General features: G+C 38.8%; 1 protein-coding gene and 1 pseudogene across 2 annotated transcripts in view; one reads left to right on the plus strand and one right to left on the minus strand.

Moving 5' to 3' along the window:
• The window catches only part of SPAG9 (sperm associated antigen 9), a 132,666-nt gene that overhangs the window by 15,539 nt on the left and 96,889 nt on the right, over nucleotides 1-20,238 (plus strand). For both annotated transcript variants that reach the window (XM_078437317.2, XM_078437318.2), the window contains exon 2: nucleotides 17,616-17,736. In XM_078437317.2, coding sequence (XP_078293443.1) covers nucleotides 17,616-17,736 — 121 coding nt within the window. The remainder of the gene's footprint in view (nucleotides 1-17,615; nucleotides 17,737-20,238) is intronic.
• On the minus strand, nucleotides 6,607-6,707 carry LOC132688724 (U6 spliceosomal RNA; annotated as a pseudogene).

The following is a 20,238-nucleotide window of genomic DNA, read 5'->3' on the forward strand; positions in this document are numbered from 1 at the left end:
CCTATCCATCCTTCTCATTTACTCATTTGTAAAAGAGATGTTAATTAAACACTTTGTGCCCAGACGTGAGGTACAAGAATGAATAGTCTAGGGTCTTGCCATCGAGGAGCTCATAGTCTGGTGGGAAGGCTAATGTAAATAAGTAGGGCAGCTTTACGTAAGCATTTTAAACAAGTCCTGTTTATACGAGATGCTAAAAGCCTAACAACCTGAGGGATAGCTTTCACAGAGACAGGGTGGCATTTAACTGGGTTATGTGTCACAGATCCAAAGCATGAGAGGCTTGGGGCACCTGGTTGGCTCAGGTAGTGGAGCATGCGACTCTTGATCTCAGGGTCGTGAGTTTGAGCCCCATGTTCGGTGTAGAGATTACTTAAAAATAAAATCTTTGAACAAAAAAAAACCTCTGAGAGGTTTAAAGTGTGTAACATATTCAGAAAACTACAAAACCTGACATTTATTTTTTTGGTATATTTAAGTAGTAAATATTAGTTTTCCATATGTTCTTTAAAAGAATGTACTAGTACTTATGCCATATAGGGGTAGCAAGAATTGAGGTTTAACATAATCAAGAGTCAGAAATTAAGGGACAGGTATTGTCAAATTTGGGTTTTTATCTGGAAGGCATTACTTACTATAATACAGTATGGCTTATAATCATGATTCACGGTGATTCATAATGATGCTTCTTATCAACATAAGGTTACATTTTATTTGATATGCTTCTTTCAAGGAGGTAAGTATATATGAAACTCTAGAAACTTTTTTCTGTTGGTGGAGAAACCTCTTACATTTTATTTTATTTTCTGTAACAAATTCTAGAAACATTTTTAATTGAAATATGTGATAGGTGATAAGGTTTTGGGATGATGGTGGGGTTCAGAGCTGATGGCCAAGAAAGAATTCTTGAAGAAGTCGTTGGTGCAAAAAGGTGATTTTATTAAAGCATGGAACAGGACACGAGGGCAGAAAGAGCTGCAATGGAGTGGTGAAGAGTGGCTCCCCAAATACTGTGGAGCTCGGGGAGGTAAAGTCAAAAGGGAAGTTTCCAAAGAGATTTTCATATGCTCAAGATGCACTGATTTCTGGAGGCCTGGCTATTGTCAAGCCAAGGTTGTTTTTATGTCTAGCAAAGCATTAACATTAAGGTAGTAGGGAGTTCCTGGAGAAATGTTTCACTCTGCCTGCCTTAAGTATTTGTCAGTGGGCTGCAAGTTATAAGCAAACTTAATTTTGTCTGCCAGTTCCTTCTTGCCTTTGTTCCCCACATCACTATGGAGGGGAGGGTGATACTGAGGCTCCAGGAAACTGAGTCTATAGGTTTCTGGAGATGGGGCTATTGGTAAGATTGCCTTTTTCTTGTCATTTACTAAGATATTTGTATACTGAGACTCTATCAGTTTAACCATTTGTTTTCTGTTGTTTCCTTTGTCCTTGGGCAGCCTGGAGTGCCTGAGTAATGTCACACATACCCCACCTGGTGGGAGGTGGGTAATGCTAGCTTGTGCTTGGGCCTCAGCTTGTCTTATGCTCCCTCATCAATAGGGGGGCCCCTGGGTGGCTCAGTCAGTTAAGTGTCCCAACTCTTTTTTTTTTTTTTTTAAGTTTATTTATTTATTTTGAGAAGACAGTGACAGCACCATTGTGGGGGGGGGGCGGTTTGCAGAGAAAGGGGGGTACAAAATCCCAAGCAGGCTCCATGCAGAGACTGACGTGGGGCTCAAACTCATGAAACTATGAGATCATGACCTGAGCTGAAACCAAGAGTCAAGACAAACAGCCGACCGAGCCACCCAGGTGCCCCAAGTGTCCAACTCTTGATTTCGGCTCAGGTTGTGATCTCATGGTTTGTGGGATCGAGCCCCGAGTCAGGCTCTGCATGGACAGTGCAAAGCCTGCTTGGAATTCTATCTCTCCCTCTCTTTCTCCCACTCATGTGTTCTTTGTCTCAAAAAATAAATGAATATGCTTAAAAAAAGTAAGATAGTTGTGATAGAAATGTTTTGGTGTTTCAGCTTTTTCTTAATAATATGGTTATGAAGACTACTTCATTTCTTAGTGATACTAATCAACTGATAGTATTAATATTGTTGACTTTGAAAATTTTCATTTCTGGGGCGCCTGGGTGGCTCACTTGGTTAAGTGTCTGATTCTTGATTTTGGCTCAGGTCATGATCTCACAGTTTGTGGGTTCAAGCCCCACATTGGGCTCTGTGCTGACAGCTCAGAGCCTGCTTGGGATTCTCTGTTTCCCTCTCTTTCTGCCTCTTTCCTGCTGGCTCTGTCTCTCTCTCAAGAAACATAAACATTTTTTAAAAAAGAAAATTTTCGTTCCCTCAATAGACTGCATGTATTTAATTAGATTAACCTGATTTTTTCTTTCTGTGAAAATTTCACTTTATATAGTTGTCAACATATTTTTTCCTTAAAAATTTTTATTGTGATAAAATATACACAACATAAAATTTATCATTTTAACCACTTTTAAGTGCATAATTCAGTGGTATTAAATACATTCCTATTGTGCAACTGGAAGCTCCTTCCATCTCTAGAACTTTTTCATCATCTGAAATTGAAACTCCATACCAACGAAACTGTAGTTCCTGGTTCTCCCTTCTCGCCACTGGCAACTATTGTTCTGTTTTCTGTTCTTACGAATTTGACTACTTTAGGTACTTGGTGTAAATGGAAATATTTGCCCTTTTGTGTCTGACTCATTTCACTTAACATGTTTTTAGGGCTCATCCCTCTGTAATATGTATCCTAATTTCATTCCTTTTTAAGGCTGAATAATGTGCCATTATATGTATATACAAGTCTCTTATCAGATATATAACTTGCTAATATTTTCTCCCATTCTGTGGGTTGTCTTTTTACTTGTTTTTTTTTTTTTTTTTTTTTTTACTTTATTTTTTTCTAAGTTTATTTAAGTAATTTCTTCACCCAATGTGGGGCTTGAATTCATGACCCTGAAATCAAGAGCCGCACTCCCTTTGGACTGAGCCAGCCAGGCGCCCCTAAATTAACAGTAATCTGAATGGATATATGGACCAATCTCTCCAGAAACCCTGGCAAAGGGTTCCAGTTTCTGTTTGAAACGTGGGGCTCAAACTCACGACCCTGAGACCCAAGAGCTGGATGCTATTCCGAGCCAGCCAGTTGGCCTTTGAGTTATTTATTTTGAAAGAGAAAGGGGGGGGGGGGGGAGAGAGAGAGAGAGAGAGGGAAGGAGAGAGAAAATGAATGGGGGAGGGGCAGAGAGAGAATCCCAAGAGCCCACAGGGAGCTCGATCTCATGACCATGAGATCATGACCTGAGCTGAAATCCAGTGCCCCATTGAGTTACTTTTTATATGTGGAGTTCAAATTAATTCCTTTGCATGTGGAAATTCAGTTCCCCAGTGGCATTTGTTGATGAGACTGTTCTTTTCCCATTGAATTTTCTTGATACCCTTGTTGAAATACAATTGACCATAAATCTGAGGGTTTATTTCTGGACTCTTAATTTTAGCCTTTTGATCTATATATCTGTCCTTAAGCCAATACCACCCTGTTGTGGTTACTGTCATTTTTTTTTTTTTTTAATGCTTATTTATTTTTGAGAGAGACAGAGTGTGAGTGGGGGAGGGGCAGAGAGAGAGGGAGACACAGAGTCTGAAGCAGGCTCCAGGCTCTGAGCTGTAGACACAGAACCTGACACGGGGCTCGAACCCACCCACGAGCAGTAAGATCAGGACCTGAGCTGAAGTTGACCACTTAACCAACTGAGCCACCCAGGGGCCCTGGTTACTGTCATTTTGTAATAAGTTTTGAAATTGAGGCGCATGTCCTCCAATTGTGGTTTTTTTAAAGATTACTTTGGTAAAAGCAAAACAAAACAAAAATAAAGATTACTTTGGTTATTCTGGGTCCCCCTAATTTCCATATGAATTTTAGGGTCAGTTTGTCAATTTCTGCAAAGGAGCAGCTTGGATTTTCATAGGGACTTTGTTGAATTTGTAGGTCAGTTTGAGGACTATTGTCATCTTACCAATATTAGGTCTCCTGATTCACGAACATGGGATGGCTTTCCATTTATTTAAATTTTGTTTCTTTCAACAATGTTTTGTTGTTGTTAGAATAAAAGTTTTACATTTTTTTTGTTAAATTTATGTCTAGGCATTTAGTTCTTTTTTGATACAATCGTAAATGGAATTGTTTCCTTAATTTCATTAAAAAAAAAATTTATTTTAAAGGTAAACTCTACCCCCAACGTGGGGCTTGAACTCATGACCCCAAGATCAAGAGTCAGATGCACTGCTGACTGAATTGCAGCTTAATTTCATTTTCTGATCATTGAAAGTGTTTAGAAGCACACTTGATTTTTGTATATCGATCTTTTATCCTGCCGAGCTTATTTATTCTAATAGGTTATTTACATTTGAGAAAGAGAGAGAGAGAGAGAGAGAGAGAGAGAGAGAGAGAGACACTGTGAGTGGGGGAGGGGCAGAAAGAGAGGGAGACAGAACCTGAAGCAGGCTCCAAGCTGTCAGCAAGGAGCATGACGTGGGGCTCAACCCCACAAACTGTGAGACCAGGACCTGAGCCAAATTTGGACATTTAACTGACTTGAGCTACCCAGGAGCCCCAAGCATCTGACTCTTGATTTTGGCTCAGAGAGCCCAATGCAGGGCTCCAACTCCTGAACTGTGAGATCACGACCTGAGCTGAAGTCGGAAGCTAAACAGACTGAGCCACCCAGGCACCCATAACTGTTTATTTTTACTTAAGATACTTATCATAAATAAAAATACAGAACATTGGGGCACCTGGCTGGTTCAGTCGGTTGTGTGTTTGACTTCCGCTCAGGTCATGATTTTGCGGTTCTTGAGTTTGAACCCCGCATCGGGCTCTCTGCTGACAGCTCACAGTCTGGAGCCTGCTTGGGATTCTGTGTCTCCTTCTCTCTCTGCCCCTCTCCTGCTCACGCTCTGTCTCAATCCTTCTCAAAAATAAATAAACATTAAAAAAAACTTTTTTTAAAATACAGAACATTAAAGACAAAGGTAAAGTTGCCTTCTGGAAGGGCAGTGGTACTGGAAGGAAAATAAAGGTGACCTATGAATTTGGTGTATATTTTATCTTTTTTTTTTTTTTTAGACATTTTCTACAGATCATCTATAAATTATGTGCCGTATTGCTTTGGGATTTTTTTGGGATAAGTATTTTTTCCCTAAATATTATTACATTTTCATATAATTTTATAGTTTGTTTATTCATTGTTTTTTTTTAACCTGTCTATGATGATACATACATATATATCTAGTTCTTTTGTTTTAACTGCTGTGCATACCATCATATGAATGTGCCATATGCCATTATCCATCCTTCTATTGATGAAAGTTCTGAGTTATTTCCTATGTTATATATTACCACATTATGTACTACAAACTCTGCTGCAGTAACATTCAGTGGACATGTAAGAGCTTCTCAAAGATACATACTTTAAAATAAGCTGCCAGATTTTAGAATATTTGTAAACTTAGCTAGGTATGGCCACAGAACTTGTCAATGGGGTGTAGTGATTTATATTCCAACTAGGAGTGTGTAAGAGTTACTTTCCTGTATCTGCCAACACTTGACACACTCAGACTTTTTGGCTTTAGTTTCTAATCTAATATTTGTGAAACAAGCTTTTGTTTTAATTTGCTTTTCTCAGATCACTAGTGTGGTTGAGCATATTTTCTTACATTTATTCTCCCTTCCTTTTCTGTGAATTGCCTGTTCAGTTTCATTTACTCATAACTGGCAACAACCTATGACTAGATAGATCAAAATTATACTTTACAGTGGCTTTATAGTATTCCCTTATATGATCGTCACTGGGGAACCTGTACTTAATTTTTAATCTTAATTTTATTTATTTTTATTAAATTCTTTTTTAATGTTTATTTTTGAGAGAGAGACAGAATACAAGTGAGGGAGGGGCAGAGAGAGAGGGAGACACAGAATCCCAAGCAGGCTCCAGGCTCCAAGCTGTCAGCACAGAGCCTGACACGGGGCTCCAACCCACTAAACGTGAGATCATGACCTGAGCTGAAGTCAGAAGCTTAACTGACTGAGCCACCCAGGTGCCCCAATTTTTTTATTTTGAGACAGAGAGAGAGAGAGAGAGAGAAAGTGTGTGAGCAGGGGAAAGGGACAGAGGGAGTGAGAGAATCCCAAGCAGGCTCCATGCTCAACGTGGAGCCCAAGGTGGGCTTGATCTCATGACCCTGGGATCATGACCTGAGCTGAAATCAAGAGTTGGATGCTCAACTGACTGAGCCACCGAGATGCCCCTGTACTTAATTTTTAAATTTTATTTTAAAGTTTTACTTACTTATTTTGAGAGAGAGAGAGAGAGAGAGAGAGAGCGAGAGAGAGCAGGGGGAGATTAGAAAGGGAAGGAGGGAGAGGATCCCAAGCAGACTCCGTACTGCCAGCAGAGCCTGATGTGGGGCTTGATCTCATGAACCGTGAGATCATGACCTGAGCTGAAACCAAGAGTTAGATGCTTAACCAACTGAGCCACCCAGGTGCCCCAATTTTATTTAAAAGAAAGTTTAATTCCAGTACAGTTAACATAAATATATGGAATGCTTCAGAAATTTGTGTGTCATCCTTGCACAGAGCCATGCTAATTTTCTCTGTATGTTTCTATTTTATTTTTATTTTTGAGAGAGAGAGCGAGCGAGCGTGCACATGAGCAGGGAAGGGGCAGAGAGAGAGGGTGACACAGAATCTGAAGCAGGCTCTAGGCTCTGAGCTGTCGGCACAGAGCCCGACTCGGGGCTCGAACTCAAAGACAGTGAGATCATCCCAGAGCAGAAGTCAGATGCTCAACCGGCTGAGCCACCCAGGCACCCCCTATCTCTCTGTTTTATGTGTGCTGCTGAAGTGAGCGTGGGGAATCTGTACTTTAAGAGTCCTAAGAGATGTATCATCCAAATGCAGCGTAGGCACTTTGGATCCTGGCCGTGAACATTCATGAGATAACCAGGAAAATCTGAATGGTGACTGGATATTCCCTATTATTTCATTAAGGATTGGGAAATGGTGCTATTCTAACTCAGTTATTCCTTCAGCATTTTTACCTGATTTTCTTATAAAAGAGAACTTCTCCCTTATCAACTGTTCAATTACCTAAGGTATAGTTTGTACACGGAAGATAGGCTAAAGTGCTCTATTCTTCAGTTCATACTTTTATAATCTCTAAGAGCTCTTCCTTGTTCTTGTTCTTCCCCTGCCCCCACCTCTTTCTAAAAATAGCATACTGTTCCGGTTTCATGGATGCAGTGAGTTTTCTTTGGTCTCTGAGTATATTAATTATAGTTTTCATTTGTTCCCTGTTTTGTCTGTTTCCTCAGAGTCCCATTTTTTTTCTGATAGTTTTGGTCTCTTTTTCAGGTTTGAGCTTCAAGTGCCTGATAACCCTTAATTATCTCTTCATGTTATAAGCGTGAGGCACTAAAAAAAGGACGGCCAGAAGCTTTGTGTATCTGGAAGCAGTTTATTGCCTATTGGGAACCCAGATTTCAGTATCCCATGGTCTTATATCTCAGAGGTATTTGAGTTTTGCCAAGGAAAGATATTCTCAGGAGGAGTGAGTGGTAGAGAAGCTGAGTCACTTGAGAATCTGGGTGAGGGCAGGAATGGGAAGGGGACGGTCAGTATTGCTACTTGGTATGTAGATTTTTACTTACTTCATTTCTTTCCATTTGGCACCTATTTGTTACCGCTATTTCCTTGTCTAGCATCTCTCTTACTGAGTTTATTCTGAAAACACACTTCCCGTGTAGGTGGACAGAAGAACCACCTGGGTGCTCTGGGATGGCACTGGGGATGTATTAGGGATGTTACTACTAACTTTTACTAGTTCTTTTAGACTTCCACTTTTCCCCCATTTTAGCCCCATCCTCACCCCAGCTCTCTAATTACATAGTTTTCATCATATGCCTCTGTCATAATGTATTTATCCACTATCTGTTGATGGACATTGAATTACCTTCCAGTTTTTAGCTTTTATTACAAATAGTGCTTCAATGAATATTCTTGTACATGTGCCTTTGTACATACTTATTTGATTAAAAAATTTTTTTTTAAATTTTTTAACATTTATTTATTATTGAGAGACAAAGAGACACAGAGCGTGAGCAGGGGCAGGCTCCAGGCTCTGAGCTTTCAGCACAGAGCCCGACGTGGGGCTCCAACTCACGAACTGTGAGATCATGACCTGAGCCGAAGTCGGACACTCAACTGATGGAGCCACCCAAGCGTCCCAAATTATTTCTTTTTTTTAAAGTTTATTTATTCATTTTCAGAGGCAGGGGAGAGGACAGAGAGAGGCTCAGTCTCAGAAACCATGAGCTCATGTATGACCTGAACCAAAATCAAGAGTTGGACGCTTAACTAACTGAGCCACTCAGGTGCCCAATAAATGATTTCTTAATAATATTTAATGTTTAATCAGTATACACATTTCTCAGTTGTCTCATAAAAATAGTTTTTAAAAATTATTTTATTTTATTTATTTTTATTTTTGAGAGAGAGAGAGAGAGAGATAGAGACAGAGTGCAAGCAGGGGAGGAGCAGAGAGAGAGAGGGAGACAGAATCCGAAGCAGGCTGTAGTCTCCAGGCTCTGAGCTGTCAGCCAGAGTCCAGCGTGAGGCTCGAACTCATGAACTGCGAGATCATGACCTGAGCTGAAGTCAGTCGTTCAACTGACTGAGCCACCCAGGCACCCCAAACAAATATATTTTTTAAAATGTTTATTTATTTCTGAGACAGAGAGAGACAGAGCATGAGTGGGGGAAGGGCAGAGAGAGAGGGAGACAGAATCTGAAGCAGGCCCCAGGCTCTGAGCTGTCAGCACAGAGCCCGACGTGGGGCTCGAACTCACGACCTGTGAGATCATGACCTGAGCTGACGTCGATCACTCAACCAACTGAGCCACCCAGGCGCCCCTCAAAGTTACTATTTTAAAGGGCTTTTCTTTTTTTGGCTCTTGAATCTTTACTCCAATTAGGAACAGTCCCTAGGGTTTTTTTTTTGTTTTTTTTTTTTTGTTTTTTTTTTTAAACTTTGTGAGCTTAGCTTTTCAAAGTATTCATTTGTTTTTTTCTCCACAACAGTGGAGAAAAACAGCCCCTATAGGCCATCTGGACTTGAAACCATTTTGCTTCATCACAAAGCTTATTCTTTTTAGATCCTAACATAAGTCTGTATTGTCTATGGAGTTTTTGTTTTGTTTTGTTTTTTGTTTTTGTTTTTTTAACAGTGTCTAGTTGGTCTCAGGAGAGTTGTGTCTGAAGTTAATGTCAGTGTTGTTGGCTGATTAGTAATTGAGAGGGGCAAAGGGTATCTAGTGAAGAGGGATTTATCATACATGCTAAAAAAAAAAAAGCCATGTATGCATGGGCTCTTACTCTCCCCACCGCACACTTTTTTAAAGAAGTGTGTTGGTGACAGAGGACATAAAGAGGGAGACAAAAAGGGGTGAAGGGAGGGATGTGTACTCCACAGCAACATACCTGAGTGGCTCTGACAGACTCCCGTGCTGGAGGGGAGTAGCTAGAGTTTTCCAGGGTTGGATGCTTTTGTAATTTGAAAAACTGCCCTTCTCCTGCCTTGATTTTGATATTGCCCTAACCCCAGCATTTGCTAAATGTAGTGGAGGCAGACCAGCTTCATGAAGTTATTCCACTGGCAAGAAGTAAAGTCACACTTAATCAATTATGAATGCCCATAGGCTTCTATTTTTAAAATAATATATACTGTTTATGTTTGGGAGAGAGAAAGAGACAGAGACAGAGTGCAAGCAGGGAAGGGGGCAGAGAGAGAGGGAGACTGAATCTGAAGCAGGCTCCAGGCTCTGAGCTGTCAGCACAGAGCCCGACACAGGGCTCGAACCTATGAACCTTGAGATCATGACCAGAGTCAAAGTCACTTAATCGAAGTGAGCCACCCAGGCACCCTGCCAATAGGCTTCTTTTTAGTATCCATTTACTTTGTTTTTGAGCATGTACTTACTTTCCCCGCCCCCTCCTTCAAAATGTCTCCCGCTGGGATAAAGCCTCAAGACCTGTAAAAATACAGCATTAGATGCAGATTTGGGTTGATAAAAGGAAATCTAGTTGTAATTGGAACTCTCTTGTAAGTACCTTTATAGGAAAGAATGATATCTATAAAATGAATCTATTTTCTACATTCTTTTTAGAGTCTTTCTGGGATGGATCCACACTTCTATATCTTAGTGCTGACATACTCCACCCTGTATTGTAACTTTTGACTTCAACAGATCTAGTGTAAGGTCATGGCATATAGCATGAACTGTATATAATTAAAGTGGAATTCTCCCTTCACACTGATTTTCCTCTCTCAGTATCCTATTTCAGAGTATGGTTTTGATTAATTGTATTTAGAAAAGCACCCATAATCATTTTTGGTTAGTTAAGCGGTAATATTAATGTTTAATTTGGCAACTTTCTAAGCTGAAATGTAAATGAAGGTTCATGTTTAGCTTCACTACCATTGAGGAGGTATAGGCCTTCAGTATGCGTTTTTCCACTTTCCTTTATTCTTTTAAAATAATGTAAATAATACATATTTATTGTACGAAAAAAACCCCAACAAACAATGCAACTTTAGGCTACTTAAGGATAAGGGCTATTAAAAAAGATAAAATCACCTTTAATCCCACCACTGCTAAATAGCCACTATGAGCATTTTAATATATGCTTCCACATCTTTTCTTTTGCTTATTTATTCCTTCAGTATATAAATTTAGGATCATACTACATATAACAAAGTCCTTAAAGAATATATGAAAAATAACACCGCTCTCATACATTCTTTAAAGCCTGTGATCCATATTGCTAACCTGCAGGTGGGTTGTGCTAGTTACACTCCAAATAATGAGATAACTTATTTACAAATAAAAATCCCAAGGGGCAGTTGCCTTAATCAATTAAAAAAAAATCAATTTTACGGGCACCTGGTGACTTAGTTGGTTAAGCATCTGACTTTAGCTCAGGTCATGATCTCACGGTTCATGTGTTCGGGCCCCAAGTCAGGCTCTGTGGTGACAGCCTGGAGCCTGCTTCAGATTCTGTTTCCCTCTGTCTCTACTCCTCCCCCGCTCATGCTCTGTCTGTTTCTCAGAAATAAACATTAAAAAAATATATATCAATTGTATTATATTAACTTTTACCTACTTCCTTTGCTGTTTTAGTTTTTACTTAAATTCCAGTTAATGTACAGTTTAATATTAATTTCAGGTGTACAATATAATGATTCGACATTTCCATACATGACCCGGTGTTCATCACAAGTGTTACCAAGTCTGTTTCTTTGTTTGCCTCTCTCTCTTTTTCCCTTTGCTCATTTTGTTTCTCAAATTCCACATATGAGTAAAATCATATGGTATTTGTCTTTCTCTGACTTACTTCACTGAGCATTATATTCTCTACCTCCATCCATGTTGTTGCAGATGGCAAGATTTCATTCTTTTTTTATGGCTGAGTAATATTCCAGTGTATACATATATGCCACATCTTCTTTATCCATTCTTCGATTGGTGGACAGTGAGGCTGTTTCCATAATTTGGCTATTGTAGCTTTGTTTATTTCAGATAAGCAATATCACCAGCTCCGTCATTGGTTAAGCCGGAAATCGGTCTTCTTTCCTCATTTTTCCTTCTCTCTTCTCCCTTACGTTCTTTCAGTCACCAATTGTGTATATTTTCCCTCCAACAAATTATCTTGAATTCATCCTTGTCTCCGTTCTCCCTGCCACTGTTCATAATCCTCTCTCATTTGGACTATTGTGGTGACCTTTGGTCTCTCTCCCTTTACACACCCTGGTTCTCCTTTCAAACTCCCTCAGCTCCCTCCATTGAATTTCCCATATGGTCTCACACTGAGCTTTCCAAAGGAGGAGTGGAGTTCAGTATCTCTGATATGATCCAGTATTCTGCAAGGTCCTGTAGGATTTGGTCCTTAATTGCCCAGCCTCATCTCCAGCCATCCTCTTTAACTTGTCTTTGAGCTTGGCCATTCTGGATGCCCTTGGTTTCTTTCAGCCTCTCTTTGCTTGATGAATTTTTATTTATCTTTCAGGTCTCAGCTCAAATGTCTCAGGAAGGTTTTCCCATAGTCTCTCGTATCAAGTTAGTCCTCCATTTTATACTTCTCTTTTTTTTTTTCAATTTTTAATCAGTTTGTTTGTTCGTTTGTTTATAATGTTTCTTTATTTTTGAGAGAGAGAGAGAGAGAGAGAGCGTGCGCGAGTGTGGGGGAGGGGCAGAGAGAGAGAGAGAGAGAGAGAGAGAGACAGAGACAGAGACAGTGGGCTCGGCAAGGACAGCAGAGAGCCCCATGTGGGCTTGAACTCACAAACCGTGAGATCATGACCTGAGCTGAAGTCGGGTGCTTACCCGACTGAGCCACCCAGGCGCTCCCCTGCCCGCATCATTAGTATTTTAAATGAGGGTGGCAGATGTACATTTCCAAACCAAGATATAATAACACATTTAAAATTGGGACTTTTATGAACAGAGAGAATTTTAAAAGATGATTTTAAAAGAAATCAACATTGACTATTTTTATAAATGGTGGAAAATCATTCTTGATTTCTTGTAGACCTTGAAGATGCACTAAGTCTGCGTAGTTTTATCTTTCATATATTTGTCTTCCTGAGGAAAGGATCTATTTTCATAAGATTCTCCAAGGAGTTCATGATTCCAAAAAGCTTAATTTAGGATCTGCTGTTTAGAATAAGAAAGAAAACAAACATATACACCCTTGTGAGAGATGGTAGTTCGTTTTGTACTCTCTAAGTTTATGTTTTAATTTGCTTGAAGGAAAGGACTGGCATTATGTATTTGCTTTGCAATATTTTCATTATTGCCAGTCCCTTCCCGTGAAGGGAAACTGCAGAAACAAGAGATTTACATTTGGAGATACATAGCCCTGCCAGTCCGTGAACTGTCACGTCATTTTGGGGCGGGGGAGGGGGGGATCTCTTTTTTTTTCTTTTGCTGTATTTACTTGAGGTGATATAGATATAAAGCCTCAGTAGTCATAAAAAAATGTGAACAATATTGAAACATGAATCATCTAGGTAGGTGTAAATAATGCTTGTACAGTAAGCAGATAGTAGTGTAGTGACTGCTAAACGGTTATGGATTATTCATGCCCTTCTGTAGCCAAACTGGGTCGCTAAGAAACAAAGCAAACATGAAGCTGTGTGTTCATGATGATGTTTCTTCTATCAGAGGTTCTGAATAGGCAGAATAGTAGTAAGGCTTTTTTTTTTTTCCAGCTTTATTGAGAAATAATTGATGTATAACATTGTGGAAGGTTAAGGTGTACAGTGTAATGAGTTTTAAAAAAATGTTTATTTATTTTAAGAGAGAGAGCAAGGGTGAGCCTGGGAGCAGCAGGGAGACGGGGAGAGAATCCTATGCAGGATTCTGAGCTGTCAGCTCAGATCCCGACACGGAGCTCGATCCCACCAACCGTGAGGTCATGACCTGAGCTGAAACGAAGAGCCAGATGCCCAACCCACTGAGCCACCCAGGCAACCCTATAATGATTTGAGATATGTATATATTGCAAAATGATTACCACAAGTAAGGTTAGTTAATATCATGTCACATAATTAGTTTTTGTTTTTGTGGTGAGAACTTACAAAATCTTCTTTTAGTGACTTTCAAATGTATAGTTCAGTGGTGTTATCTATAATCACCATTCTGTACATTACATCCCCAGAACTTACTCATCTTGTAACTGAAGTTTGTGCCCTTTGACCACCTTCACCATTTTCCCCTACCCCTACCCCTACCCCCTGCTCCTGGCAACTACCAATCTGTTAGTTGTAAAGATTTTTGTTAGAAGTTCAGTAGCACGTCATTAAAAAATTTTTTCTTAACATTTATTTATTATTGAGAGACAGGGAGAGACAGAGCATGAGCATGGGAGAGGCAGAGGGAGGAGGAGACACAGAATCTGAAGCAGGCTCCAGGCTCTGAGCTGTCAGCACAGAGCCTGATGCGGGGCTCAAACTCACAAACTGCAAGATCATGACCTGAGCCAAAGTCAGACACTTAACTGACTGAGCCACCCAGGTGCCCAGTAGCACATCATTTTAAATGTTACTTGGTAAACATCTACTGCATGTTTTTTTTTTAAATTTTATTTTTTTAAATTTACATCCAAATTAGTTAGCATATAGTGCAATAATGATTTCAGGTCTACTGTCTGTTCTTTAAAACAGCCTTTTATCCATAGCACAAAAGAAGCCTAAAATTTCTGCTTGCTTAACCCAGATATAGCAGTTCAGTTAGCCATGGGAGCATCATTTTCAAAGCAGGCCAAAAAATAATTACTTTTTCTTATTAATTCTTAGTCTTTGCTTGTATCCTCTGGCAAAATGTTGAAATAATTTATACAGACTTCATCAGCAACATCCTATTATATAGCTATTGATTTTCTGTTCAACATAACCTTTATATCTCCTGTTTGCATTCAGTTTGTAGCCAGTGAACACCTTCTGAAGGCAGGGATAGTGTGGTAATCACAGTCATGTTCCATGTGCCCTGCACAGAGTAGATAGGAGACATTTTTTGAATGAATGAATGAATGATTTGTCCAGTTGCCTCTTGTCTTACATTTACTGAAACTTTTACCCCTTTTACTTAGGGTCATCTTTGGGTTAGTATTCTGGAAAAGTAAACAATGGTGGTTTGAGGCTTCCCAGAAGCCTCACAAATATGGAATATGTTAATAAAATGTATAGGGCATGGGTGCTAAATGTGTGGTTTGTGGAAGGACTTAAGGGCTCCCTGAGTCTCTGAGAAAAAATAGGCAGAACTCGGGTTGGATGCAGGCATTTTTTCTGGGGAAACATGGTTCATGGATATATCAAATTACCAAATGGGTCTGTGGACCTCTGGATGATTAAGAACCAATGTTTCCGAGGTTATAGGTTTCAAACGTCCAAAGATCAGGAAAATGTTCTCTAATATAAGGAAATCAAATGGCTCTTGAGGGAAAGTAGATGAGTATGTTAGGGTTCTTTCAGTTTCTTATGCTAGAAACCATCTCAAATAAGCTTATGTAAAATAGGAATGCATTGGGTTATGTAACTGAAAAAATAAAAACGACTGGAAAATGCTGGCTCCAAGAACTACTGAATCTAGGACTCAAATAGTACCTTTGATTAGGATTTTATTCCTCCTTGCTCTTTGTTTTTCTTTATATTGGCTTCATTTCTCAGGCTCGTTCTTTCCATATGTTGGAAAAAAGATGTCCCTCTGCAGCTTAAGCCTGCTAATAAATTCTTAAGAGTTTGTGATTCCAGAGGAAAAGAGGTAATATTCTTTCTAATAACTGGCAGGTACCCTGGAGAATGACCTGTCTGGCTCAAGTCATATGCCCACCTCTAGGGAGATGGAGTCCTCACCAATTAAATTATATGGACTGAATAGAGTTAGCGTGGAACTGGAGAGAAGTTACAAAGGAGGGCAATGTGTGCAGACAAAAAACAGTGTCCACTATAGTGACTGAAAAGTTTCAGGACAGATAAAGCAAGTAATGAACAAGAAATTTCATATTAAAACTAGGGTGTATTTAGTGATATCTAAGTTTTCTTGTGAACTCTATATTTTTCTATAGGGGCTTCAGTTTTTTACTCTGAAAGTTTTTTAAAAATTTGTTTATTCATTCATTTCTTTAACAAATATTTGAGCTGTCATCATTCTTTGTACCGGGAATACAACAGCAAACAAAACAAAAATCCCTACCCTCATGGAGTCTACATTCTAGTGAGACAAAGCAGATAATAAATAATTACCGAAATTTATAGTATGTTAGATGAGAGTAAATGCTGGAGAGAAGAAAAGCAGAGAGGTAAGTAGGGACTGGGTAACTGCAGTTTTAAATACCACATGGAAATCTTAGTAAGAAGGTGACATTTGAACAAAGATGTTAAGGAGGTGAGGAGGAAGCAAGCCAATTGGATATGTGGAGGAAGAGATTCCAGACTGTAGCAAGCAACTGCAAAGGTTCTTCAGGGAAGCTTGAACTAGACTGTGAGGGAGGTGGGGTGGGGAGAAGAAGAGTAGAAGAGGATGATGTAGATTGTGTTGGTCATGGGAAGCTATGGTAAAGATTTTGGTAGAACGTAAGTAATCTGAGGATTTTGAGCAGAGGAGTAAAGTGATCTGACTTACCCCCCTTTTTTTTAAAGTATTTATTCGTTTCGTAAAGTAATCTCTACACCCAACATGGGGCTTGAACTCAAGACCCTGAAATCAAGAGTTGAATGCTCTACCAACTGAGCCAGCCAGGCGCCCCATCTGACTTACTTGTTAAAGGTTCACTCTCACTACTGTGTTGAGAATGTGTTGTAGGGGCAATGGTGGAAGTAAGGACATTGGCTAGGAGGCAGTTACTGTGGCCTTAATCCAGACAATAGATAACGGTAGCACAGACCACGCTGATGGTGGTGATGATGAAAAGTAGTTGGATCTGAAGGTAGATTTGCTAATGGATTGGATATGAGGTGTTAGAGAAAGAGAAGACTCAAAGCTGACTCAAGTTTTGAGCCTGAACAATTGACCACAGTAATTAAATGAGCTAGCTAGCACCAAGAGGAGCAAGCTTTGACATGTTGAGGTTAAGATGCTTATTAGACATTCAGATGAAGTTGTTCAGTAGGCAGTTGGACATGTAAATCTGGAATTGAGGTCTAGGCTAGAGACTGGACTAGAAATTTGGAGGTTGTCAGCATATAGTTAGTATAGTTAGCCATGGAACTGGATGAGATCATCAGAGAATAAGAGTAAACAATGAAGAGAAAAAGTTATCCAAGGACTGACCTTGTGAATGTTAAGAAATTGGGGAGAACAGAAAGAACCAACAAAGAAGACCAAGAAGGAACCACCAGTAAAGTAGAAGGAAAACAAAGTCCTGGAAGCCAAATTAAAAAAAAAAAAAAAAAGAAGTTTTAAGGAGTGAGTGATCAGATGTCAAATGATACTGATAGAAGAATTAAGATGAAGAGACTGAGATTTAGTGATAATCTTCTTGACAAGAACAGTTTCAGTAAATTGAATTTTTGGTGAAGTTATTTCTAGTGAGTGCTCTTTTTCTCAGGAATTTAAACTCCATAGTTCAGGTAATCTAGAATCATTAAACAATTGAACAAATATTTATTGACACATCATCATTCTATAGTTCTCCATTTGTTGCACATGTTCTGTACAGCAATATGTAAAAAATTGTCTTTAACTCATGAATATGCAAATATGCTAGTTAAAGTATTCATAAATTTGGAGTAGGATGTGTGTATTTTCTTTGGAATGCCAATGATATGAAGTAGAAGCACTTCATAAACTACTGTGTCATCTTTTTCCTTCTATATTTGGATGTTTTTATAGAGAAACCAAAAATCAACCTAAGTTCCTGATTCTGAGATCTTTCTGGGTAGTTAATGCCTAATTGTGATTCTTGATACCAAGAAACACAGGAATTGATAATGTTAAAAAATTTTCATTTCTCGAATGAAAATAATACTTTTCTTTTTCTGTTAGAAATTCATTGAATTTGAAGACTCTCAAGAACAGGAAAAAAAGGATTTACAGACCCGAGTGGAATCTTTAGAATCTCAAACAAGACAACTTGAACTCAAAGCAAAAAACTATGCTGACCAGAGTAAGTAAAAATACTTCTCCTCTGTAATTGCACATTAAAGAGTGGGCTCTAATAGTGCAATGACTCATCTTGACATTTGACTGGTGTTCCAAGTATATGCTTGGAATTGTCATCCCAGGCTGAAGAGTGAGACCTGGAAGCTAGGCTTAGTCCTTTTTTGTTCACATTTTCACATGGTACTGATGTCTACAGAAATGACTAAATCAAAGATACATTTAAGACTCTCTTCTTCAATTTAGCTCTGAGCCTTTGTTGGTGGTTAACATTATACTATATCCATTATTCAGGATTCTGATGTGTGTGCATGTGGATCATTTCTTCTGATTTTGATCAATTACACAAAGTGCCATTGCTTTCTGTATTGCTTTGAAATTTAAAAATGTGACAAAAACTCTAGCTCTGAAGTGTGTGTAATAGAATTACTGACTTCTGGGGGCATCTGGCTGACTTGGTAGGGCATGTGACTCTTAATCTCGGGGTCGTGAGTTCAGGCTCCACTTCGGGCACAGAGTTTACTTAAAAAAAAAAATACTGACTTCTTCATTTCGTTTTTTTCTAGTGGAAAACCGAGGGAGTTTGAAGGAACAGAATATCATTTTTCAGAATTATTTCATTTTTAAGTACAATTTTATCTTATTTTTGATTTAAAAATAACTATTGTTTCAAACTCCGAGGATGATTTCTCTTTTTGGCTAATGAAAGTGGACCTAATTAAGTCAAAATTAGAAAAAGAAATGGGGAGAAACTTCATGGCCTATTTTCATGTTTGATTTGGGCAGGCAGAGGAGCTCTCCAGTTTTCCCTCCCAGCACTGTAAACTCTCAGAATTCTTGGGAGTGAGAGGTGGCCCATAGTTCTTCCTACATCAACCATTAAGGCTACATAGTGACACCTGCTGTCAAGGACAGGAATTCGTGGTGGCTAAACCTCACTGACTACCAGGCTTGGAGTGTGATAACTGACTGCTTCTTCTAGCATTCTGGAATGGCCTAATAGAGCTAAATCTTGAATCACTTGGAATCTGGAGTTCAATCATTGTAGAATTCAAGGAGAACTGACATGGCTATTAAGCAGATGTCATAGAAGGGAGCCAGTGGATGTTTGGTTACAGAAGCCAAATACAGTGAGACAAAATGAGCCATATGTCTTCTCTTTGTACTTTTAGGCTTGTAGATACCTAGAGGGCCCTATCTTTTCTTTTTTTCACATTGAATGTATCGAATGACTTCTGTGATTCCACTATAGAAATTTAAGGGGGGTAGGCGCCTGACTGGCTCAGAGTGTGATCAAGACTGGCTCTTGTAAGCCAGTTGTGAGTTCAAGCCCCAGGTTGCATGTAGAGCCTTCTTAGAATAGAAAAGAATGGATTGGAATGAATTGGAATGGATTGGAATGGATTGGAATGCAATAGAATGGAATGGAATGGAATGGAATGGAATGGAATGGAATGGAATAAATTATTTCAGGAATTTAAGGTCTTAGAGAGCTGGATGATGGACTCCACAGTGCATACACTAATAAATATATTACTGGAGTCACATTGCTGAGTACCACTCCTCTAGAGAAACAGTCTTGTGGCAGTCGCAAGCTTTTGGTACATTTCAAGAGTTGAGCATTCTCTATTTAAAGAAGAAGAAAAATTAGCTGTTGAGATAATATTTTAATCCTAACTTGATTGTGTTTTATATCAGAGATTGTATTGTATTTTAGAACCAGACACTAAAGGCACAGTTGACAACCTCATTGTTCTACTTACTGTATTTTCCTCTTGATTCCTGAAGAGTTCCAAATTTTGGATTAAGACCTAGAAAGGAACTTCTTGTCTAGAATCCTTTTATACAGTAAGTAATCTGTTCGAATGATAAGGGAGATATTATAGGAAGAATTCCCCTGAAGCATTTTTCTTACGTTCAAAGGAAATACTGCTACTTTTTTCACAAAAGTACCTAATTGGCATAAATTACTAATTTTTTTCACATACACTTTATCCCTTTAATTACTAAAATTTCAAAAACCTGCTTCCTGTTCCTTTCTAGTAAATATAAACAAAATAAGCAATCTCTTAATTAAGATTTGTTATCCAGTCCAGTGAATCATATACAACTTTTTTGGAATTGTCATGCTGAGTGGTATCTTTCTTCTCATTTCTCTCTGAGAAGTACTGATTACTAGTGTTTTCCATCTTAATTTAAAGTAATTAAAAAAATAAGGTATCATTTAAAAAATAATTGCTAATTCTCTAGGCAATTGATGAAGAAATTCTTCAAGTAGATGTGGTCTTTGAGCTAAATTTAATCTGAAACTTTTTATTTAATTTTGTTAATAATGTAATATCCCACCAAGAAATTCTCTCCCTGGGAGTTTATCCCAGTTTGAAATAAATCTTGGTGTCTAAATAACAGTTAAAAAGAACTTGTAACTGTGGTTAATCAAAATTGACCGTTCAGATGCACAAAGCTTGTAACACTAGATTTCTTGGCTTGTGAGCTGAAGCTTTAATGA

Source organism: Panthera onca, chromosome E1 (genome assembly GCF_046562875.1).
Source record: "Panthera onca isolate mPanOnc1 chromosome E1, mPanOnc1 haplotype 2, whole genome shotgun sequence".
NCBI classification, from domain to species: domain Eukaryota; kingdom Metazoa; phylum Chordata; class Mammalia; order Carnivora; family Felidae; genus Panthera; species Panthera onca.